This window comes from Parasteatoda tepidariorum, chromosome 10, assembly GCF_043381705.1.
Source record: "Parasteatoda tepidariorum isolate YZ-2023 chromosome 10, CAS_Ptep_4.0, whole genome shotgun sequence".
NCBI lineage: Eukaryota > Metazoa > Arthropoda > Arachnida > Araneae > Theridiidae > Parasteatoda > Parasteatoda tepidariorum.
In genome coordinates this window covers 52,559,422-52,585,917 of record NC_092213.1, presented here as the reverse complement: position 1 = coordinate 52,585,917, position 26,496 = coordinate 52,559,422, and the positions used below count along the sequence as shown (strand labels likewise).

The 26,496-nt window shown below is 29.5% G+C and overlaps 1 protein-coding gene across 1 annotated transcript in view; it reads right to left on the bottom strand.

Moving 5' to 3' along the window:
* The window catches only part of LOC107456153 (FMRFamide receptor-like), a 28,898-nt gene extending 25,163 nt beyond the window's left edge, over positions 1-3,735 (bottom strand). Inside the window, exon 1 of the mRNA XM_016073937.3 lies at positions 1,366-3,735. Within this exon, the coding sequence (XP_015929423.1) occupies positions 1,442-2,539 (1,098 nt within the window). The 5' untranslated portion in view covers positions 2,540-3,735 and the 3' untranslated portion in view covers positions 1,366-1,441. The remainder of the gene's footprint in view (positions 1-1,365) is intronic.
* Between the last annotated feature and the right edge of the window lie 22,761 nt (positions 3,736-26,496).

Genomic DNA, 26,496 nt, shown 5'->3' with positions numbered 1-26,496 from the left:
CTGTTAAAAATGATTAATTTAGGAAAATATATCTTTCTGTAGTTTATATTTAAAATATCATTAGAAAAAGGTTTAAATGGAAAAATTTTAATTTTTGGTGTCAATATAGAAAAGCGAAAAACGAACTTTTTCATCTTATACTTTTAACCCTTATATTTATAAGGCACTGTGCGTACGTTATATTCTCCCCAATAATATAAAACTTCTACTATTTGTGAGATTTCTGTCATGCACTTCAAAAGAATGCACTCTTTGTTGACTACTTATCTATCATTCTTCTTTATTTCCCGAAATTCTAATTTGCCGTTAAAATTAGCATTGATAACAATGAATACTAATCACTACATTAGTATACCAAATTTTTGTGCACTGTGCGGACGTTATATTCTCCCCAATAATATAAAACTTCTACTATTTGCGAGATTTCTGTCGTGCACTTCAAAAGAATGCACTCTTTGTTGACTACTTATCTATCATTCTTCTTTATTTCCCGAAATTCTAATTTACCGTTAAAATTAGCATTCATATCAATGAATACTAATCACTACACTAGTATACCAAATTTTTGTCTTAAGAAAAACTGAAACAAAAATTAGATATGACGTAAAATATATATTGATAGATTCATAATAATTTTTTCAATGAATTCATTTTTCAAACTTTCTTTTCCAAGTTTAAAATGTATATAAAAATACAATTTCGGACTTTTTGGTTCAAATTGTACAAATGAATCAAATCATTTAAATAAATTACTTATTCCTTATGGAATTTCTACCTTCTCTAATAAATATAGAATCCTATTTGATAGTTAATATAAACTTACAATCTAAGCGAATTTAAAATTTAGTTTAGATCTATATTAGTTTTTTAAATAGCTTTAAATGTTTAGCAACTATTTGAAATCTAGTTATTTATTTATTACGCTTTTTTTAAATGTTAGCAAACTTTCCTTTTAGGAGGTATGCAGTTCATTAAATTGTTTTAGAGTTGCTTTGAAAATAATAATTTTTGACAACAAAGAAAAAAACTAATAAAAAAATTATAATAATAAAGTTAATTGAACTAGGTCAATTAGAATACAATTTTACTAAATGATAAACAATTTCATATATTGTAATAGCATAGAATTTCCTATAACCTTTTATCACATTTTAATACCCTAAAATTAAGTAAAACTAAAAATAAACTAAGAAATAAATGGAAAATTCTTGAAATTTAGTCAACATAATAACAAAAATAGAAACTTAATATTTTATCACAAATATAAATAGTAAAATTAACTATAAGTACGGACTTAATTCTTTAAAATAAGTATAATTCTCAAAATCAGGTCTACTGGAATAAATAACTTAGAAAGTTACTTACCATTTTCGGTGTTCCGTGCAGAGTGATTATTTTTACTATGTACCACTGAATTATAAACTGTGAAAAATGAATACATCTATAGACTGCTGGATTCCGAAGTACCATTTGGAGTCAAAGATCTGAATCTCGTAGAGGGTGCAACAACACTGCGAAGAGTCTCTGTGTGTGTGACTTGCAAAGTACTTGTAAAACTCTGATTCTTTGTGCGCCGGAAACCACAGAACATGTGCAAAAACATTTTTTTAAATTTCTGTCCAAATATGCAGTAAATGACAAAGTTTATTGATGAGTTGAATGTCACCAGAAGATTAGACACGCGGACTAAAGCTGGGACAACAAGGTCGAACAACTCTAATATATTGATCAGCAGGGCAAGAATGTTACAGACAAAGAAGATAGCAACCACACAAATGAGCATCATGGCCAACCCGATTTCTTTCTCTTCTCTCCGAGTAAGCCTTTGTCTGTCTTTGTTGGCATGTTGCACAGCTCGCCAAATAAAAATATTCAGTACAGCAAGAGTTAAGAAAGGTATAAAGTACATCACAAAGAGATACAACCATATATAGTAAACTTTATAATACAGCTTGTTCATACGAAATTCACTTGGTTTTGCCATATAAACACTCGAATTAGAACCTGGATCAAGCACCTCTGTAACATCTATCTCCCAGAATCTGGGTATGTTGTAACATACAGCAAAGACTACAATTAGCAAATTAAAGATTCTCGCTCTCCTATAAGTACAAAGAAATCTAGCCTTAAGAGGATGGCATACTGCAACATATCTTTCAACTGTTACACCTACAGTAGTCCATACTGATCCTGTTTGAGCGATCAAGCCTATAGGGTAAGCCACCATGACCACAAAGGGGAACATCTCAAAAGTGTAGCGATATAAAATGACCAGTTTGTATCCTAATTTGTGCAGTCCAAGCATTGTAATCGATGATATAAGAACAATTGTGTCAAAGAATGCAAGCCCTTGAAGACCACAATTGACTGAAGATCTCATTTCTGGTCTGGATAGAATAATCAATGAAATGACATTTCCGAAAATTCCCAAAAGCCCAAGGAATGTTAATATTGCACCTTCTGTTATAAATTCGAACATGGTTATTTCTGGAATAACGATTGTTATATTTTCGTAGATGAAGGATTCGTTTACTTCCATTTTTTGCTGGGCAATAATTAAAACTATTGTGCAATACCTTTTAAAAATTTTTCCCTTAATGGGTTCATAAGGGATCCTTGCTTAATTAGAGTTTATAAACAGTTATTTTAAATTAAAAACATTTTAGTCAATCTAACAAACTAAGTAAAAATATTTTTAAATCACATTTACAATTATAAAAATATAGCAATATTCGGAATAAATAAATTTGAATTTGTTTAACGCTTGTTGCACTAATTTGAGTACTAATTTGATTTGTGCTAATTAATCCGAAAAGAATATTTCATAATTTTGAATCAAGGAAGAAAATTCTTATTGAAAACTAAGAAAACTCTTATTTATTATTTTCTGAGAGTTAAATTTTACACTTCAAAAAAAAAATTCAGAAAAATAAATTATTTTTTAAAATTGTGCTTCATTATTCACAATGTCCATTCTATATAAGTATGCCTAATTAAACTATACATTATATTCATTCTGAAAATATCGCATGCAAAATAACAAACATATATTTAAGATTATAATTCTTAAGAATATTCAATTTATGACATACTTGTTGTCAGATGTACTACAAATATGATAAATTAAATTATTTTATTTATTTAAAAAACTTGTTTCGTTTTGTACTTCTAAGGGCTCATTTGTAAAATAGTTTTAAATACATATATAGTTTTACACTAACAACTATTAATTATACAAGTATTTACAACAATAAATAAAGAAAAGATTGAAATTAACATAAAAAGAACTAGCAGTTTTATGAAAATTACTTTTATGTGTTTCTTACTTTTAAATCATTTTACTTCTTTCTACAATCTGCACTACCATTTCCAATTTCGTTAAATATTTTTAAAAGCACCACTGCTTAAAGGAACATATTGTAATCACAATTTATGTGGTAAAAGTAATAAATTAATTAATTGCTTAGGACTATAAATAAAAATATATTTATCGAAATATTTGATTCTCAGGTTTTATCTAATAAAACTATTAGATAAAATATTTATAAACTATTAGTTAAAATGGGTTAAATATGAATCGTCAAGAAGCGAACACTAAAAATAATTTTACTTCCACTTTCTCCTGTTGATCCTCGATCATTAATTAATTTTTAACCGAAAGTAATTTCCCCAACAGAACTTGTGAGAACTTTCAAAAACATCGACTTGCATTTCAGCGCTACAGATTTCATCTATTTGCTCTGTGGAAAACAGCTCCGCTGAGATGCGGAAAATCTGTTAAGACAGATGGCGCTGCGGTCGAGAAAGTTTTTCCGAGAAGAGGGGGGAAAGTGAAACAGGAATCAATGTTTCAGGAAAGTTCCTTTTATAACCAGTGAGGAAGTTCTTGAGGAAAGATGCCAGGAATTAAAACTTTTTAATACGACGTTGTATCCTAAATTTAAAATGGCCAAATAAATAACTTGATAAGGAAAAGATTGATTGTGTTATGGCATTGTATTTTAAATTCTCATGAGGATCCATAAATTTGTATTCAAAAATTCTAAATATCCGTTTGGTTTTACTATACTAACTATTTAATTTCAGGTTTCCTCCATCATATAAAAATATCAGATAAATAGCATAAAGAGAGAAATTAAAATTAGTATTTGTTGGAATATTGGATATTGTGGTGTTCTGTGATAAAGACGAAAAAGTTTACACAATACGAGTCTAATTAAAATATAAAAGAAATGAATGACAATCTAGCATAAATTTAAAATCTCAAAAATTAAAACGCAATTTTGTTTAATTATATAAAATATAGAACAGTCTTATGTTCCCTTATAAAAGCATTGTCTAATGCAAATCATGCCTTCCCAGTGTTTGATTGTTTAATTTCTGACTCATAGCTTTCTGAAATACCATTATCGTCTCAAAATGTCCCTTTTTAATTTTTAAATATCTGGTTTACTTTATTAACATGAATTACTTTTAATATTATTTTGTTAATTAAACTTTTTACTAACAACCTGCTTCCTATAAATATAAAGGACAAAAAAATAGCTTGATAGGGAAACCAAGATTATTTATTGGATTATGGAATATCAAGTCAAAATTTTCCAATGGTACATAAAATTGCATTCTAAAACTAATAAATACTGATTTAATTTTATTCTACTTACTAAATTACTTAAGACCTCAATTGTTTCCAGAATAACAAAAATGGCTAATAAATGGGTATCAAAATAGAGAAAAAGTAGGATGAAATACAATAATTAGTAATTTTACTATGAATCAAAAAAATGCATCTTGGGAATTTTTTTTATTTTAAATAAAGCATTAAATAAATTTTGATTCGGATTTTTTTAAATGTAAGAATTTAAAGTTTTTGTAAGTTCATTTCTTAAATATTCAAATTTTTTTTCTCTAGTCCTCCTTTTTCTTTGAATAGGTGACTGACTTCTCACACCTGCAGAAACTTTCCACAGGTGTTTGATAAGAGTTTGTAGGAATTAATCGCCTTGCATTCATCACAGCTGAATTGAGTGCTGTCACAGCAGATGGTTGATTTGGCTAGCTGCGTAATCTTTGTTCTCATCCATCCCTAAAAATTTGTATGGGATTTAGATCAGAGATCCAATCCACTATCCACTTTCAAAAGCATAACAAAAGAAAATATAAATGTGGCTTTGGATAACTTTGGAAATACTAACTCAGTGATGTAGCCCTCAGGTGCCATCCACTTTTATCGTTAATCTTACCTCACATAACGAAAAAAAAAATATCTTTGAAATATTTTTTTTAAAAAATCTCTTACTTTACAACAATGGCTACGATGCAAAACAGAAAATAACTCATTTATCAGACTTTTTTTCTGCACAAGCTATTTAAAATTTCAGTTTATTGTAAATTTTTGCATAGTTTAAAAAAAAATTGAAACCCGTAACCGATATATATATATATATATATATATATCCGTCGTTGAACAGCCGACCCAATTTTTGGGTTTACGACTACCAATGTTCATCTCCGCTGCCTTGTACTTTTGAACCAATCCAGAAGACATGGAAACTCCAGGATCAGTACCCCCAGAGGTTTTGATTTGTTATGGGAGCATGGAGGACTTTGCGACTTGACAGATTTAACGTGCATCAGTCACCATTTACTACACGGGTAGTCTTCGGCTCTCTGGGATTGAACCCACGAACTCTTGAACATGGGCCCAGTGCCTTACCAGCCAGGCTATCCCGGCCTTGTAACCGATATAATGAAAATTATATCGTTCTATATCATTACGATAAATTCATTCAGTAAGTAATATAGTACAAAAAGTCAATACTTGACCGAGAGGACCCACGAAGGTTAAGGTTTTGTAATTTCGAAATCAACGGCGTGGTGATGGTAATGTGGTTAGCATCGACCAGAGGGTGTCTTTATTTCTCAAGTAAGTTAATACTCATCGAAAAAAGCAAACAGCCACCAACGATAGAACCCAGCTCTTTCACAGTTGAAGCGTAGTTCCATAGCTACTGAATCACCGTAGATCAAAGTCAAATATTTCTTTAAACAAGTTTTTGTTACCTTCATTTTTTAAATCAGAATATTCCTTTTATTTCATTTTAATTTAACATCATAATTTGAAAATTCAAAATGATTAATGCTAAATCACTAAAAAATAGAAAATAGTGCATAAAAGCACGTTTCATGTCGTTGCTATTTACAACTTTGATGAGTTAAATTATATTTTATTTTATCATAAAATACTAACTGAAAACAAGAAATGATTGAGAAATGATTGATAATGATTAATGCTAAATCATTAAAAAATAGAAAATAGTGCATAAAAGCACGTTTCATGTCGTTGCTATTTACAACATTGATGAGTTAAATTATATTTTATTTTATCATAAAATACTAACAAAAAACATGAAATGATTGAGAAATGATTGATAATGATTAATGCTAAATCATTAAAAAATAGAAAATAGTGCATAAAAGCACGTTTTATGTCGTTGCTATTTACAACATTGATGAGTTAAATTATATTTTATTTTATCATAAAATACTAAAATAAAACAAGAAATGATTGAGTTTACTAAATGAATATAACATTTCAATCAACCTATTTTTTCCCATAGACTTCTTACTTAAAACTTTTTTAGTTTACAAAATGTCTACTTGGCTCATTAAATTTTTTTCTAGAACAAAAATAATTTAATTTGAAGACAATGATAGTAAATTTCTATAATAATAAATCTAAGATCGAAGTTTTGCATAAAAGATTGGAAATAAATCACTTAGACACCAAAACTTTGGCTCGCGAATTTCCTTTATAATAGTTTCGAAAAGTTTTCTAAATTCTTACATCCCATCTTTTATTTATTCTATTTAAAAGAATAAAGATCCAACAGGAAATCCTAAAAAAATCGCGGACATGACCAGAAAGTTTGTGAAATATATTTTTATAGAAGATTGAAGTGAATACTATAAAACTTTTGAGAGACTGTAAATCTCTAGTGGATTAGAGCACAAAAATCTAAAGCTTAAAAGGAAAATATTATTCTACCTGAAAAGTATACATTTTGCTTCACATAAATATTTATAAAACGGTATGGAGAATAAAATGTTAAGAAAGTAAAAAAGCAAATTTTTTGTTTCTTGATAAAATGCTTTAAACTAAGCTATTGAATAAATATTATGTTTCATACAACATAAATAGATGAGTGTAACGTACAAATCAGCTATTTTAGGCAATAATAGGAAAACAATAATAAGGGAAGTTTTTTAATTCAAATAATGGTTTTAGAAGAGAAGAAAAAATACTAAGCTCAGAAAAAAAGTATGGTTAAAATTGCCAGAATATAGTAAAATTTACAGTATTTCTGGCTCTATGGGAACAATAAAAATGTCGATAATTTTTTGCCAAATTGCTTAGGTAATAATTTTGGGTAAATGAACTATAAAAATATTTTTTTATAAAATGCGATAAAATTTAGCAAAATGTGGTAATTTTATAGTGACACATTAGAAAGTAACATACAAAAAAAATTTTCTGTTTAAATTACTTTTCAGTTTTTTTATTTTTTACCAAATATGTAGTTATACGAACTATAATTTTTAAAACAGGAATTTCCGGTATACCGTTACTATATGAAAGAAAAAATTCCAAGTGGATGTTTAAAATATTGTATATCTTGGTTTTATAACAAGATTATTGTGTTTTTTTTCGTAACTGGAAATGTGATTACCATTGAGTAATTGCACAATTATGTTATGAGTTCATAAAATGAACATATAAAACTTATGATTATGATATAAATTTAAAGATTTTAAAGCTATTTTGTTGCCAAGAATATTCAGTTTTTTTTCCAAAGAAAAATCTTCTGCTAAGGAATAAACAGTAAAGAAACAAATGGTTAAAAATATATGTTCTTATATTTTATTGTTTTTTTTCAAAGAAAGCAAAACTCCAAAATAATTCACTGAATTGCAAGATAACTTATTTGCAAAATTTAGTGCTACTATTATATATTCTTCTTCTTGGATTGTAAAAATATGTAATATTTAAGAATGAATATATATTTTATTTGCTATTATCATAAATTTACAATAGTTTACGTTCATTAGTCACTTAGTCATTAATTTCATAAAATATAGCTTTAAATGAAAACAATTTATGTAAGTTATGATGTAAAATTACAAGAATGCAAAAACAGAAGAAAAAAAAACATATGGGACTAATATAATTGGAGTTCTTTATATAATAAAATTTATGAGTGTTATTTAAAATTTATTATTAGTATTATTAGTTAATTTAGTACTTTGATTTGTCATTTTTGCAGCAACTAGGTAGCAATTACTTGATCTAAAACTACTTTTCATGTTTAATTTAATTTTAGTTAATTAAATAAAATGTTGAGGTATTGATCAATTAATTAAGTAAAATAGGACATTTGAAAATTAGTGGAGATTTTTATCGTGTTTGCAGAAAATAATACTTGGAAGTTTGTTCGCTCAGATAATAAAAAATATTTTAATGAATAAATAAAACTTCTTGAAATTAATGTTGAAAAAATTTAACTAACAAAATTTGAGATAGGAACTTTTAACAACGCTTTAATTATTATAAATTTTGCAAAAATTTTAAAAAATCAAAATTTGATTTAATTAATGTATAAAACAATTCCCATCATCGAAATATTTCGAAGTATATAGGAAAAGGTTATAAAGATAATATGCTACATAATATATAGAATATATGTTATGATATAGTAGATGAACAGTTTCATGCTAAAATACCTTTGTGATACATAGTTACGCCAAAAACATAAAAAAATAATATCTGAAAGGAAAATATGTTGTTCCTATTATTAAATAACTTAAAATAATCTTAATTTTCGTTGGAAATTTAAAAAAAAAATCCTCTGTGAGCATGAAGCCATATTACCTAATTTTAAAATTCATAACTCTTATATAATGTAAAGATCTTAACTTAAGAGATTATTATTTTTTATTTTTACAGTTATTTCGACAGAAATCTTCGCAAACTATGAATCTTTTGGGGATTTCAACAACTATAGATCTAAAAAAAATTATTCACTCTTCATGAAAAAAAATAACGATAAATGGAAAGTAAACGAAATGTAAAATCTGAAAATTTGAAAGAAATAAAAAAAAATATGTTTGCATAAGACAAGGCGAAATAAATTGCTTTCTTAATGTTAAAATTTTAGGATTTCTTCAATAAAACTAAATTTTTAAGCGTTCTATATATGTGATAATATGAAAGGAGTTTAAAAGATATCCTTTTATGTCATGAGACTTATATGAAACTGGGAATTAGGGAATTACTCTGGCTGCAACCATATACGAGTATTTATCTTGGTAGAACAAATGGTTGTAGTTAGATTGGTTGTAGTAGCAGTGATGACAGAAAAAGATTGTCACGTAATGGACAAAAAGAAAAAAAAAACACGAAGAAAATTAAGAAACACAATAAGTTTTATTTACTGCTCATAAACTGCAATGTGTGTGTAGTGTGAAAGTTTTTGTTAATTTAGATTTTAAATTATATTTTGAATTTTTAAGTTGCTTAAATAATACGTTTTAACGCTTTAAGTTTTTTTAATCGTTTAAACAAATAAGCTTTATTTCACTTTATTACTAATTATTTTTTCTATTTACCTTCATTTCTTAATTTGGATAAATTTAATCTTCTAGAATGCAATCTTTTTCGAAATGTAGACGACAGCATTAATTTTATAGGTAGGAAGGTATTTCATTTACGTCGCATTAAAGCTGCACAATGAGCTATTGGCCACTGTCTGGGAAACACCCCTGAGGATGATCTGAAGACATGGCATCGCAATTTTGATCCTCTGCGGAGGGGATGGCTCCCCTGCCTTTGTAGAACGACGACCTGCGCGTGAAGTCGAGCACTTCGTACGCAGGTACAGTAGAACAGTTTAGCGAGGACTGATAGTGCACTGCCTCGGTCCCTACGCTGGCTGATCAAAGTGGTCACCCACCCCCTTACTGACCATCGCCAGTGATGCTTCACATCAGTGTTCTACTTGGAACCGTGTCTTTACGAACAGTCCACTCTGGGAATTACTAATTTTTAAATTCCTATGTATTTAACCAATTTTATTAATCTAACTATGCCCATTTGAAACTTACCTTGATTTCTTTCTTGCAATTTTATTATCTGCTCCATTATTCAATCTATTCTTGACGTTTTTCCCCCCTCATATATANTTTTCTATACATTTTGAACTTATTTTATGAGTTCTATAAACTTGCAGCTTATTTATTTTCCTAAAATTTATTGATTTTCTTGATTTTCTTCTTTTTTCTTTTTGTCCTTTCTGTAGTTATTTATTATGCTATATATATATATATATATATTGCTGTTGTTGCAGTTAATTTACGTCACACTAGAGCTGCGCAATGAACTATTGGTGTCGGTCTGGGCAACATCCCTGAGGATGATCCGAAGACATGACATCACAATTTTGATCCTCTGCAGAGGGGATGGCACACCGCTTCGGTAGCCCGACGACCTGCAAGCGAAGTCGAGCACTTTACGGTAGAGCAGTTTAACGAGAGCCAATACCACACACCCTCGGTCCCTACGCAGACTAATCCAAGTGGTCACCCACCCGCACATGGATCGCAGCCAGTGATGCTTGACTTCGGTGATCTGCTGGGAACCGTGTATTAACGATCAGTCCACTGCGGGAATCAGGACTCAGAGCAGCCTTCCCTGGCAACAATAACAGCAGTTATTCTCCTCGGCATCGAGTTGAACAGAGATTGGATAGCATGGACCGGTACAGCATTCCTTGCAGCCTCAACATTATGCCACAATTCATCGAACGTAGTGGCTGACGAGTGATGGCGTGCTAGTTGTTCTGCTACCATTGACCAGACGTTTCAATTGGTGTGATATCTGGAGAATGTGCTGGCTAGGGCAACAGGCAAACATGTTCTGTGTCAAGGAAGGTCAGGAAGTGCGGGCAACATGCGGTCGAGCATTCACCTGCTGAAACGTAGCGATTCGGAGGCCTCGAAGATAATGTAGAGCAACTGGTCCTAACACATCAGAAATATAACGACTGTTGTTCAAAGTGCCGGCAAAGTGCGAACAAGAGGTGATCGAGACGTGCATCCAATGGCACCCCATACCATTACTCCAGGTTATGAGCTATAAGTATGACGATGTCGAATGCAAGCTGCCAGTGGGTGTCTCCAAGTCTCCATGACGTCGCCAAACACGGATGCGGCCATCATGATGCTGTATACAGAACCTGGATTCGACTGAAAAGACGACGTCATGTCATTCCTGCTTCCAGGTTCCTCGTTGATCAGCGAATTGTTCGCGTAGACACTTGTTGTTTTGCAAATGACTCCATTTGTTGACTCAGGGCTCATGACGTAGCTGTATGATCCCTTAAGACCATGTCTGTCTTCCCGGCTGTAAGTGATGAGGGTCACTGAGATCCTCCACGACGTTCCATATGACCATCATGAACCCATCGATTCCATATACCACTAACAGTCATGGGTTCTCGACCAACGCGAGCAGTAGTACTTCGATATAATAAACCGCAATCCCAGTAAGCCACAATTCGACCTAGATCAAACTCATACACGTGCTGGTAGGCATTTCTCATTATTACACAAGGCATAACAAAAACTTTTTTACCCAAGAGCAACGCTCAAGTTCAATTTCTATATGAGAAACTTACTGTCAAATATCTTCTTTTATACTCATTGCAGGCGTCACTACGGCCACCTGCTTTGCATAAATGCGCTGATAAGCTGATCATTTGGATACCACAACATGCCTTATCCGTCCTTCAAATTTCACGTTCCTGGTGTGTAGCCTTCCTGGTGCAGCAATTTTAATGGCCAGCAGTGCATAGATATGCATGTACCTACCTACCTAATAAAATGCATGAAATGAAAAATTTATATAATATATATATATAAAAACAAATACAAGAAAACACGAAGAAAGTAAGTTCCCATCGATCAGTGGGGTTGAACTGAGTCTTCGTTATGAACTTATATATATATATATATATATATANGCAAATTATAAAATTATTTTTAGATCTTTTTTTCATAATATTCTAAACCCAGTAAATTTATTTTATTCATCAAATTAATGTAAAATGTTATCGATATCAGACACATTTCGATCAGGTCTAGTAAAATGATTATCAATATGTCCAATAAGCATTCTTGTTAACTCCTCGGAAATGAGAAACAAATTGGAATACGGAATCTGGAGAAGAAAGTACGAAATAACAAGTTCTCATATTAGATGTCAGATCGATTAATCCAAAGCGATCCGATAGCAATACAGAAAATTCACTGTCCGTTCCTATTACTTTAGGAGAAAATTGCAATTGATAAAACGTCTTCCTCGTTATTTGTGCTTGATTGACATCAAAAGAAAATATCCTAAACATCATGGTAAGTCATAATAGAAGTCACACACGAAATAAGAATAGAAATGATATTATTTTTACAAGCAGTGATTTTATATTTGAGTAAATTAAATAAAAAATTTTTCATTGTCTAAAATAAAATATAATTTTTCAACATTTTTTCAATAAAAGTACTTAAAATGTAGATTTTGAGTAAATGTTTTTTATCAAATGTTTTCAATATATAAGTTACAAAATCTTTATCAAAGTTTAATGTAATATCATTAGTAAGTACAACAATCGTGAAAATGAATAATCATTTTTTAGGCAGTGATAAATACGTTTTATAATATTTTAGTGTTCACACGTTGATATTTGACCCAGTAGAACTTTTAGGAATCTTAACTCAGTAAATAATAATATCTCGTTTTAAAATAGATACGGAATGAATGTCGATGGGAAATTATGGGCTATTGTACGTAAATAAAAGATGTTTCACAACAAAAAATGACTACTTTACTCAAAGATCACTCCTAAAAATTCATTGAGTTTACGTGAATTACAAACAAATTTAATTTGTTTCTGAGTATTCTCTTTCTACCAAAGCAAGGGAAAAATGAGTGCTACACCCAACTTTTAGGGTGAGTCTCGTCTATAGGATGAGCACTACACCTCACTTCCTGTGTATGGATGAGAGTTCAACCCCACTGATAAGCCTCTTAATAGGGATGATATAGCATGGCTCTTTATGTAGTATAGTTTGGACTAATCAAGTGCTTCTTAAAAATTTTGTGTGTTTATTTCTTCAAAACTATTTATATTCATATTTTAAAATTTGACGATAACTTTTCTTATCTGAAACAAGCTTCAAATGAATTTTTTTTCATTGGAAAATGTTTAAAAAAATTCGCAAAGTGTCCTTCATTATGTTTACTTACTATCTGCTCTCAACGTCCTATTGTTTAGATTAATCAAATGCTTTTTTTTTTTTTAAAAAAAATTATTTCTTTCTTTAAATCTACGGGTATTTTTGAAAGCTTTCACGCTTACTTTGTCACCTGAAACAAGTTTCAAATGAATTTCTCATTTGAAATATTATAAAAAATTCGCAAATTGTCCTCCTTTATTTTTATATATGCTCGAAACGTAGCATTGTTTAGAATAAAATTTTTTTAATTAATATAAATTTTGAGTTCAAATTTTTGACACATAAGGATATTTTTGAAAGAATTGACACTCATTTATATTTATCTTAATCAAGTTTCAAATGAGTTCCTTATTGCAAAAAATTATATAAAATTCGAAAATTGTCCCCCTTTTCGTCGATTATACATATGCTCTTGAACACTTATCATACATTACAACTAGATTTAGAACACCCTCCTCATACTAACTTGCCGCCAGCTCCGATATCCAAGAGGTTATGACCGTTTTCACGTCTTCGTAATCGTTGTACTGGTTGCCTGTAAAACGATGTTTAGAACATCGGAAAAGATGAAAATCACTTAGCGCAAGGTCTGGGCTGATGAGGGAGGATCCAAAACTTCCCAGTCGAAAGAGCCAATCAAGCTCGGAACTGAGGGGTGAAGAGAGTCATTGTCATGGAGTAGCGAAATTTTCCTTCAGCATGCCAGTAGTAAGCTTCGTAAGCTTCAGAAATCTGTCGGTGAGTGTATGCAGCAGACAGGTTTTATGACGACTGAAAACGCATCACTGACCATACCTCATACGCGGCGGGTGATTTGTTAAATTTGAACATTTCAAAGACACAGAAATGACCGCACAGGATGCATACACATCTGTAACTGAGTACAGTTGTTCTCAAGGAATACCGAGACGCGCCGCATGAACTCGTTGCGACGCAAGTGTCATCTATTAGTGCACACGACAAAACGGACCTTAATTAAAAAATTCAAAATAAAAAATAATATTTTTTAAAGCCACGTTTTTGTAGTGGAGAATAATAATTTAAAAAAAAAATTGAAAAACGAAAAACGTGGGGCGCATGAAATGCATAACAGTAATGTTATATTAGTGTGTGTATTGAGAATATGTGTATGTATATCTGTAATTGTAATTGTATCTGAATGTGGATGTGGAATATATTTGTGTATTGGCATATGTATGTGGCTGTGCATGTGTATGAGTATGAGTAAGAAAATGTGTATATGTACTGTTATGTATTTCATGCGCCCCACGTTTTTCGTTTTTAAATTTTTTTTTAATTATTATTCTCCACTATAAAAACGTGATTTTTAAACATATTATTTTTTATTTTGAATTTTTTTATTTTGATATTTTCTATTTTAAATTATAATTTTTTTAATTTTTATTTTATATTTTTTAAAAATTACTAATTTTCAATTATTATTCTTCACTGCAAAAAACGTGGTTTTTAAAAATATATATTTTTATTTAGATTATTTTTCTTAGTCAAGAGTAGTCAAGACTACTACAAGACCACTACTAAAATAATAGAACTTTCATTTTAAATTAGGGATACAAAAATCTTTATAGAAAAACCATACCTTTACGACTTTCATTAGTTTTATGCTGATGACAACCAAAACAATCTGGAAATGAATGAGGAAAAACTGGATCCTACCACGTGATTTTTCAGCCAATAAAAATACTCCGACAATAAAAATCTTTTCACCTGACATGTAATACTAATTTGAAATAATGGAATCGACAACAAAAGACAATCTCGAAAATAATTTTTTTTTAAATTTTAATTTTATTTTACTTTGTATGTCTTTTTTCTTTCATTTTCATGCATTGTCATCCAATTCTGAACTATGTACCAAATTTGAAGTCTGTAGCTAGTCGGGAAGTTAGTTTAAAATTGATTACAAAATTCCACCCGGACAGACATACACGAAGGCAAGTTTATATAAACGTGGTAAATAAAAAACTGCCCTCGTAGATAAATATTTAAAATTGCGGATTACGCAGATAAAAATTCCGGATCAAATTATAATAAAAAGTATCTGCATTCATTGATCATTTTTACCTGCAGAAACGTGACTGGATTTAAGCTTCTTCCCTAAAATCTCTCTCGATACTCTCACCAATTTTACGTCTGACTTTCATATTGCGCATATCTTATGCTAGCCATGCAGGAAAATTGACCCATTGTTATCCCAGACATTGTCTAACTGTTAGCTTATATTCGTGTTCTTCTCTTGTTTCTTTATTTCCTTCGATTTCTCACTCGCCATTTTTAATTATTTCTTCAAAATCCTACTTTATAACATTTATTTTTCGATACTCTCAATAACTCTTTAGAACCATGCAGAATTTATTACCTAATAATGATTCTAGTTTAGTCCAATGATGTTCTTAAGCTTTTCATTCTAGTGCAATGATCTTAACAACTTTTGTAATGGCTACTAGCAATGATTATTCGAGCTCTGAGTTTTATAAATTAATTTTTCTCTCGCCATTTGTAATTATTTCTTTAAAATCCTTCTTTATAACATTTTTTTTATACTCTCAATAACTTTTAAGAACCATGCAAAGCTTATGACCTCATGATGATTCTAGCCTAGTCCAATAATGATCTTAAGCTTTTCATTCTAGTATAATGATCTTAACAACTTTTGTAATGGCTACTAGCAATGATTATTCGAACTCTGAGTTTTATAAATTAATTTTTCTCTCGCCATTTGTAATTATTTCTTTAAAATCCTTCTTTATAACATTTTTTTTATACTCTCAATAACTTTTAAGAACCATGCAAAGCTTATGACCTCATGATGATTCTAGCTTAGTCCAATGATGATCTTAAGCTTTTCATTCTAGTATAATGATCTTAACAACTTTTGTAATGGCTACTAGCAATGATTATTCGAGCTCTGAGTTTTATAAATTAATTTTTCAACACAATATGTTTACTACTGAAAAAGTTAAACGAATATGCTCGTAAGAAAGATAATTCACAATTTTATGCACAGTAAAGGTTTACTTTTTAAAGAAATATTTTTTAATAAGTGAACTTCGTTATATTTATAAATTATTAAATTTATGTTAAATGATTTATGAAATGCTTGACATTCAGAACAATTATAGTTTGTTTGAAGCCATAGTTACATTTTTTTGTTTTATTTTCAAAATCTGGAAATAAGATTTCATGTTTGAAAAATAGTATTAGAAAAGCATTTCCAAGCATCGAAGATTAATTCTTTTCTGCAAGTCCACAGAATAAAATTGTGAAGTCAAGCAAGAAAACTTTGGAAATAATTGAGGAAATAGTTTCGAAAATTATATTTCATTTTTCTATTGCAAATTTTGTGGAAATTGATTAAATCTTGGGTGCTCAAAGAAAGGATATATACATTTGAAGGCATACCTTTAGTCTATAAATAACACAGAAAAAAATTTCTTTCGGATACGTTGTGTAAGCGGTTCAATATTTTTTTCATCATTGAAAGCAGATTAGTTGATCGGAAGAACTGATTACCTAAAAGCATTGTTTTTATCAACCGATGTTCCCGTCGAAGTTCTCTTACTGAATTAAATCTTTTTCTTTGGTGTATTTAATTAATCTCTCTGAAAACGGTAAAGACGGAGCAGAAGAAAAGTAAGATTTTGGAAAGAAATACGGATATGACGTGTTTGTTGTAGATAAACGAAAAATATCGTATTTGTAAACATCTATATTATGCAAAATGCTTTTACGTGGTTACGAAAGCAATGGAATTTTTTTCCTCGCGTAAGTAGCAAAAAAAAAGATAGACATGAACGAAAAATTAAATGAGTACTGCTCATCTAAACAATCTTTTTTGTTTCAAGTTAGTTGCTGTATTATTTATGTAAGAACGTTATGTTATAAAATTTTATTTAAGTTTTAATATTATTCATTGGTTTACGCTGATGCGAGAGACATTTTAATGAAAATGCTGAACAGGAACAACGGAAAACGAACAAAATATTACAAAAAAAACTGTTGTGTTAAAAAAAAAGATTCCTTGATTACCTCATTTGTTATCATGCACGTTTTCATTTTCTAATCTTTTCTTTCCTCTTTATGCATTTTACAAATTCATGTAAGAATAAAGTTTTCTTTAAACACTGGACAGCTGTTGCGCCCTTAATCTGTTTAACTGTTGTGTCTTTAAACACTGAAATTTAAAAATTTTAGTTATATTTTTACCATTTTTAAGCTATTGGCGGCTGAGCAAATGGGCAAAATTAGAAGTCTGCTTTGCTCCAATACACTATTTCTTTATCTAATAAAGCAGAAAAGCCAGTTTTGCTATGCAGAAAAGACTGCAATTTAAAGTACATTTTACGTGCAGAACCGTCAGTGCGTTAAAACATCAATTTAAGATGAGCATCACAATTTTTACAGTATATTGTGGTCCAATGAACGATGAAATTTATGTCTATCTACGCTATTTAAGTCCTTCTTGCTCCCGCGAAAATGGCGGGGTGAGATTTCACCCTCTATTTCTCACTCCCGTGATATTTCCGGGTTGGAGTGTTCAGTAGTAAGGAGGCAATAAGAACAAAACTACTTCCTTTCTTTTGCCCGGAAAATATTTTATTTCCTCATTTTACACACTTGATGGCAGTACCAGGATATTTTTAAGGTAATTGTAGATAGTTTATTTTAAACTGGATGTCAGCACTAATCAAATACGTAATACAAATACAAAAGTCAGAAAAATAGACACTTTTATGACCTTTCCTTGAAAATTAACCAATCGTTAAGGGGTTAAGAGTAAGAATTTTTCCCAGTCTCTGTAGACTTAAGATCATAAAATTTTTTGAGGCACCACTAGGAACGTTCAAAAATTTTGTGGCACAATTTATATTTTTCTTTCTCACCCTAATTCTATAACATCTATCTTCATATATTCATGTGAAGATATGTATTATATAATATATTCATAAATTTACAGTTATTCATATAATATCTATCGTTTATTTATGATTATATAATGTTTTCTATTGACAGGAGAATTATTACAAAGCAAAATATATGAGTAAATTTTAGAAATGAAAATATAGCAGTTATCGTGTGTTCTAAAAACAGGGGATGTTTCGAAGAATATGTTGGAGAAAAACCAAATAAAATTGAATTGTAGGATTTTCTGTTTTCTGCATAAAAAGGAGAATTTCATTTTCACTTAGTTAAAAAATAGGTTACGAAGCCTATTAAAAAATGGTGAAGCTGACTGTAAAAGCTATAAGGAAATGCTTTTTGCAGCCTTTCGGATCATTTAAATTCGGACATTTGCAAAAGCGTCAGATAATTTTATTCTCAGACTGCGTCAATTGCTGAAATTGGCAATTATTTCAAAAATATAGCTTTATAGATTTTTCATAGTTAGTAGGGACATATGTTATTAAACTTTAAAATAGTTTTGAAACAAGTACAAAAAATCTCATTTCTTTTGCAGAATGCTGAATATGTGACATGTCTGTTACATTTTCGTTCACTTTTTATTAATTGTTTCTGACACCTGGAAAGATTATTTTGAGTTTAAAATGAAAGTGGATATTTTATTTGTATACTAGTTGAATACTCGAAAGTAAAGTAAAATAAAATAAAATAAAATCATCATAAATTGGTATTATTCAACACTACGAAATCATGCACAAAGTAAAATGACATGTACTATCACAACTAATAAAATTTAACACAGTGTTAAAGTTTTGGATGAACTTATAGTAAAAAATGCCGGCAACCAATACATTTTACAGTAAAATCCATTTGAATAGGAGCATGTTACGGAACGAAAAATCTAACAAGTACTAATTTTTACAATCATAATTACCATATAATCACTGAATCGCTTTAATTAAATATATATTACTGTACAATTTATAGTATAATATTTTACTGTTAAATTTGATTTTGCAGTAAAATGGATTTTACAGTACAATTTGATTTTGCTGTAAATTGGATTTTATGGTAAAATGGATTTTACGAAAAATGGATTTTATTGATATTGTACTCAAAGTTATACCGTAATTTAATCCGGAATTTTTCGCAATGTAATTCCAATGTTTCTAACCAATTTTTTATTAGATAAGCATTCCAGTAACTTTACATTATCAGATTAAGAAAAACTAATTTTTGAAAGCTTCATTCAGACAATTAACTACATTAAATTTGGCACGATGTGGTTGCAAGAAGCCAGCTAGTAAAAATTAGCACGATCAAGAAATTATTTTCTATAATTTCTTGATTCTACATATAATTTCTATATATTATCACAGTACATACATAAAATAAATACACCGTACATTTAATATTGCTAACATTTAATAATAGTGCATTTAATATTGATGAAATATATATGTATGATTTGCTGCGTTCTGCTTAAAAAAGTAGATTTTCATTTTCACTTAGTTAAAAAAAATAGATTATGAAGCCTGTCAACAGATGTCCTATTATTTATTACCTATTACCACAATACTGACATCAATAACTGCCAAAACTGATTGAGCAAAAATGGTGTCATTAATGGTTTATTGCTCCTTTAGAGTCTCTAGAAATATATAAATATATTTTCTCCATTAATATTGGTTTTTAGTTTAAGTTTATCTTTCTTATTTCAAACAACATTTATTTTGAAATATTTATTTTTTAAAAAAAGCACTTTTCAAAGACATAACTGTAAACAAAATAATTTTGTGGTATGAGACAAATTTAGAAATGCTATTTTGATGAAGCAGTCATCATATACTGTAAATGTTGATTCTTGTGATAACCTGAATTAATTTAAATATTGCCTGATATAATTACATATTAACTGACATAATTAATTATTACATACTAAAAAAATGTGATTAACTTCTTGTTTTATTATACAAAGCTGCACACTATCACACATCACTAGTAAATATAATATTAAAAATGAAATTGTCTATAGTTTAATTCATAACAATGGCTAATTCGAACCAAAGTAGAAAAAAAAATTTCAAACATCTCTCCTAAATGATCTAATTAAAATTTTAAGGGGTTTAAAGGATCTGTGGTTGAAATTGTCCTTAAAAAAACTGTCTGAATTTCTAAATGATAACACAAATAGTTCTGGATTTATAAAAGAGACACAGAAGCAAACTCTTTTTATTATTATATGTCATAGCATGAAATGAATTTCTTTTTAACATTACTTTACTGCAATTAAAAATAAAAATTTAAAACTCCAACATTGCAGTTAAGTTTCAAAGTCATCACTAGAACTTCAACGTTTTCGCTTTTAATTTCTCAAAAATTAAAAAAAAAATCACGCTCTATAGTGATTCACGACACCCAGACTAACAATTGAACTTTATAGCACTTTACAACACCCATAAGCACATACAAAACAAAAATTTACAACATCCAACACCCACTAAAAAGGTTTTTTCTCATATATGCACATTTATTAAAAATGAAACTACATTTAAAATAAGGAGAAGCAATTTGAAAAAGCGATAAGAAATTGAACAAAAAGTAAAAACACCACCGCAAAATTTAAGACAAAGAAAGAAAAAAAATTGTTTTCAATCCAACAAACCAAAATGTCGATTTTCAATAACAATTGTTTTGCCTGGGTAATTTGCATTTTGATCTTTTGAATATCAAATATTTCTGATGAATATTAGATCCTTGGATTTGGCATTTATGCGATATGCATATAAATAGGTTTTATTCTGCAAATACCACTTTGCTTCATCTATAAATCAATAAGTTTTCAAGCATTTTAATAACCTTCTTACAAAAACAATTTAAAATATCCTTAAAAATACGAAAGCAATATATTCTAATCCTGTAGTTGAGAATAATAATACTTTTTTCCATACCTTTTCTGTTATGTGTAACACTCATTCAATAAGTCTCCGGTTTAGCTTAGAAAAACAATTTTTTTTTAGAAATTCGACTTCTATTAGAAATTTGTCAACATACTTTCCTTCAAGACATTCATTCCAACGCTCTTTAAACTTTTCCATGTTTTTTGCTGTAGAACGATTTATTTTCGTTCTCAAAGTAACTTTCACTGGATCATGTTTTTAAGATCTGCGAAGAGCCAATAGTCACTAGGTCCCAGATCTGGAGAGTATGGTGGGCGAGGAAGTAATACAAAGCTTAATACATTCAATTTAACCACTGTTGTCTCCGACTTGTTACAAGGGGCATTCTCTTGGTGAAACAGACTTTTTTTTCTCTACTTGCGAGACAGTTTTTTTATTTACTTCTTCAGTCGATCCAATAATGCCATGTAACATTCTCCATTGATAATTTAATTTTTTCATGAATGTCGATGAATAAATTATCATGCGTGCCCAAAAGTACGGATATCGTAAGCTTGCCGTTTGACTTTTGAAATTTTGGTTGCTTCGGACGAATTTCATCGGCTGCTGTCTATTCAATTGAAGATCGTTTTGATTCAGGATCGTAGTAGTGGGTTCGTGTTTCATCCATGGTCGCATGCCGATGAAAGAAACCATTTTTTATTTCGATTTAAAAGTTCTAAACAGCGTTCTGAATCGCTGCCGCGCTGTTTTTTTGATTCGCTGTGAGTAAATGTGACACCCATTTCGAAAACAACTTACGCATGCTCAGATTCTTATGTAAAATTGTAAACACACTACATTCTGATATATACTTAAGGTTTCAGTTATCTCACCCAATGGTCAACTATTTTATGAATTTTTTTTAATATTTTCTGGAGTAACGCTTGATTTTGGGCAGCCAGAGAGTTCACCATCATCAGCGTCGTCAGGACCGAGTTCAAACTCAACATATAATTCAATAATATTTGATTTCCTTAGTGCAGAGTCTCCACAACACTTTGCCGCTGCTTTGTTTCGAAAGTATTTTTCCCCATAAAAAAGCAATGCTTAATTAAAACACGAAATTCATTTTTTTATCAATTGTTTTGAAAAATACAAAATTAGGGTCTCTAAAACAACTTGTAATTTCTAAACTAATTATCAGACTGTCTTGAAATTTCAGTTATCATTTAAATATTGCTACTATTCAGAAACCACATGGTTCTATTAGCAGTGTTGCCATTTATGTGTCAGACCAGTTACTTATTGAGTGACGTGTTAAATCTCTAAGATAATAATATAACTCAATTGCGTATTTCGAATTAAAATCTATATATTAAATATTCTCATCAATAATATCTGTGGAATGATTTTTAAATTAAATTATCTTCTAAACCTTTATAGAAATACTAAGAACTCAATAAAAGAGTCAAAGAGTTGATTTTTATTAAGAGTATTAAAAAATTTGATAGAAAATAGTAAAAATAAGAGAATAGTTAAGAATATTTCCTTACCTTAATAATTATTACATTGCTTTAGGAAATATAGACCGACTCGGCCTCAATGCTTAGGACTTTAAGTACCTAGATGATAGCACCAATTCTGAAAACTCAGAGTCTTTGAAAAATGAGTGTAATCAGAAAAGTTTTTGTATCAATTGCAAGGAAACCAATAAAATATGGAACTAAGTTTTAGATTAACCATTGTTTGACTAGCTACTCTGTCAAGCGAATTCAAAAGCAACTCCAAAGTTAATTCGTTGATAACTGAGTATAAATACCCAGTCTAGTTTTAAGCTAGCTCCGAATTCAGACTGTATTGAAACTTTTCCTGACATTATGTAATGCACTTTGTATTATTGATTTTAATTGTGCAGTTTTTCACGTGTATGCGACTTACGTTTTAGTTTTATTGCTCATAATTTTAATTATATAAATGTTTGGTGAGATGCGATGCTTGCTGCCCTCCGGTTCGAGTTGGTTCATGAATCAACATGTGGCGCTCAACTTGCTGTAGGCTGGTAGTTTTTCCAGTCTGCAGCCTTTTCTTTCTGTAATCTTGTGAATTTTTATTTCATCGCTGAAATGCTCGCGGATTTCCTATAATCATCGACCCAATATGTTGCACTCTATTTGTGCATGACTCGGGGCCTTGCACTGACAGATATGCGTACTATTTGGGCTGCTCTTGTTGCTGTGGTATTTTCTGTCACTTCGATGAGTATCAATGCCTGGCGTATGAGACTTCTGTTCTTGAAGCTGCTCATGGAATGAAATATTGATTGTTTGGAAATGTAAAGTGTTCTTGCAACAGTCCGTTTCGAGCCAAAGGTGTTACAGAAGTTAAATCTCCGAAATTACATAACTAACGGTATGATTATTGAAACGCAATCAACATTGCACATCAGCACTGCTGATTAAAATTTAGCCTTCACGATCTTTAAAAATTTTAAAGAATTAGCATAAATTTGAGTGAATAGATTTAAACCATGAAATTAAGCAATTTATTTCACTGTATAGGAATAATTTTCTTTATTAAATTAAGATGTGTTGCATATTAATCAACTTTAAATATTCATCTTCATCAACTTTCTATTTAAAATTAATCATGAAGAAAAATTTAAACATTGGAAACAGTAAAATTTAGTATTAGCGTACTATAAGATGCTAAAAAATGCGGATACGCAACAAATTTTTCAATTTTCATAAAAAATGAATATTTAATTATTTGAAATGAAATTTGGCTTTAAATAGAGCATTATAGGATAACACATTTATGAATACAATATTGAAAGAGTTGAGAAGGATTGTTTACTAGTAAACATTATATATATTGCCTTATGGTATAAGAAAATACGCTCGACAACATAGTTTTTGTATAAAACATTTTATAAACCATCTAACTTATAGGCCAGTTTGAGTAATTTAATAATATTCTTTGATAGATTTTATATATCATTCACTGCTTCTAACATTTGCTTTTGATTGTTCTATTTGCATTGATATTCATAACGACAAAGACAAATATTTTTCGAGGGAAAAATAAGTTCCCTCTCAACTTTCAGTTGGTTCTAGGAAAAATAATAATTGATTTCCTCTAATGTCTTCCGATATCTTTTCCATGTGTGTATTTCCCAAGCATATTTCTGTATTTTTACATCTACATTAAAATCCCAATTCCGACATATAAATTGAGATAAAAAAAAACTTTATTGTTTTTAAGCAAAGTGCAAATGCAAATTGCATGCATTGAGTATATATAGTGCTCCAAAAAGATTGTCCTCAACATGTATTTTCATAATGTTATCAAAATTATTATAAAATTTATATTAATTTAAAACTGATATAAAATTTATCAAAATTTTATGTAATAAATTATATATAAAATTACGTATGTATGTAATAATTTATGTAGAAATCACGTAACAGTTCATCATGTCATTAAATTTTCGAACAAAATTTGGTATAACTTTTTCTATTCTTTTTTGATACAAATAATTATTTTTATTATTTAAATAATTCTAAAATTAACTTAAATTTTTAAAATAAATATCAACGATCTACTAGTATAGCAACAAACTGGGTAAAAACAGGTCCATGCTAGATCTCTTATAGAGAACTTGAACAAATTCATTATAAAAACATTTCAGTTAACTAGATAAAAAAAATCGTCAGGGCCTAGATGATTTAATTGGTATATTGTTCACTTGGTTCCATCTAAGTTGTCAATTTTTAAATTTGTAAAAAATTGTACTTTAATGTAATAACGTATTTGAGGTTAATAGCAGTGATCGAAAAGCTTTTTTCTTCACTTACGAAAAAATGTTTGCAGCTTACCATTAGTTTATCTTAAACCATTGTCTAAAAATATTCAAGTTCAAACATTTTAATTTGAAATTATCGTGAACATTACCTGGAAGCAACAAAAAACCATGCAAATTAAGGAGTAGTTAAACACGTGTAAAGGATTTACAGCTCAGCTTTGCTCTTGTTGTAGAAACACTCAAGTAAGGAATGTCAAAATGTACGAACTGGATCAGATAATAAAAAAAGATAGCCAGCAATCTCGTAATCTTCCACGACTATGAAACAAAAATCACATTAATTTCGCTTCCTTTTACAGATATTTAGTTTACCGCATTCAAGTTTTTACAAACAAATGCAGATAAAGGTCTTTAAATTTATTCATAAACATTTTTTTGCTCAATTCTTAAGACAGATATTTGACAAATATTAATTGATGTTATTTAAGTTATCTATACACCTAATATATTTGAAATGCAGGAACACTGCCACAGTTATATTAAGTGTTAAAATTAAATTGAAAATCAGTCTCTTATGTTTAAACTATATAAAAAATGATTCCTGGAAAAACAAAAATAAGTATTTTAAAAATATGATATTTTAGGAAATAGTCTCGGATCGTTGCATTTCACATTATTTAGACTCTGCTTACAATATTTTGATGTTGCTTACTCAAATTGGTCTAACAAGTTGGCTCGATTGGCTGTACGAGTCCATAAAAGCTAAATCAAGAAGTGTTATTTAAAGACATTTAATTATTGGAGAAAGAGATTTCATACATTCTGTTTGGCAAGTGGCGTGGAGCAACGTGAGATAGTAGTCTAACTTTGCTTTTATCTCTCCTACTAATTTTTCTGGGGACAATTTGCAACATTGTGTAGAAGGAAATTATAACACAAATTAATTTCTTAAAGGAAAAGATATCTAAAAGGAAAAGATATCTAAAAGCAGGTTGTATATTAAAGAGAAACGAGACTAATGAATCAATATAAGAAATTTAAAATAGAGTTTAAAAGTTTCAATAAAATAATTGCAGTTAAAAAATTTAAATTTTTAATCATTTTTTGTTGAGTGAAATAAAAAAAATTAGCTTGGTTTATAAGCATCTGCTTCCCTATGATACTATTTATAGCTAACTATAAGTTACAGCCGACGGTATCAATCGAGAAAACCAAAGAAATAATTTCAAACAGGTCGTACAGGGGAAAATTTATCTCGTCTTATTCTGTTATTTTTACGGGATATTGACATTAGAACTAATTAGAGTTTCCAGTTGTATAAAACGAAAATGAAATCTATTTAAAGACTAAAGTAGAGGAAAAAGTTAAACAGTCTAAAAGATGATTAATTTCACCAGGCTGACAGGAAATTAAATAGCTGTAACGGAAAAGCATCGCGCAACAAATTTTTTTTAAACAAATTTAATTTGAAGCAGACTTTCGGCAAAAAAAAATAAATAGACTCTCAAAAAGTTACTCTTTAAAACTTTTTATATTAAACCA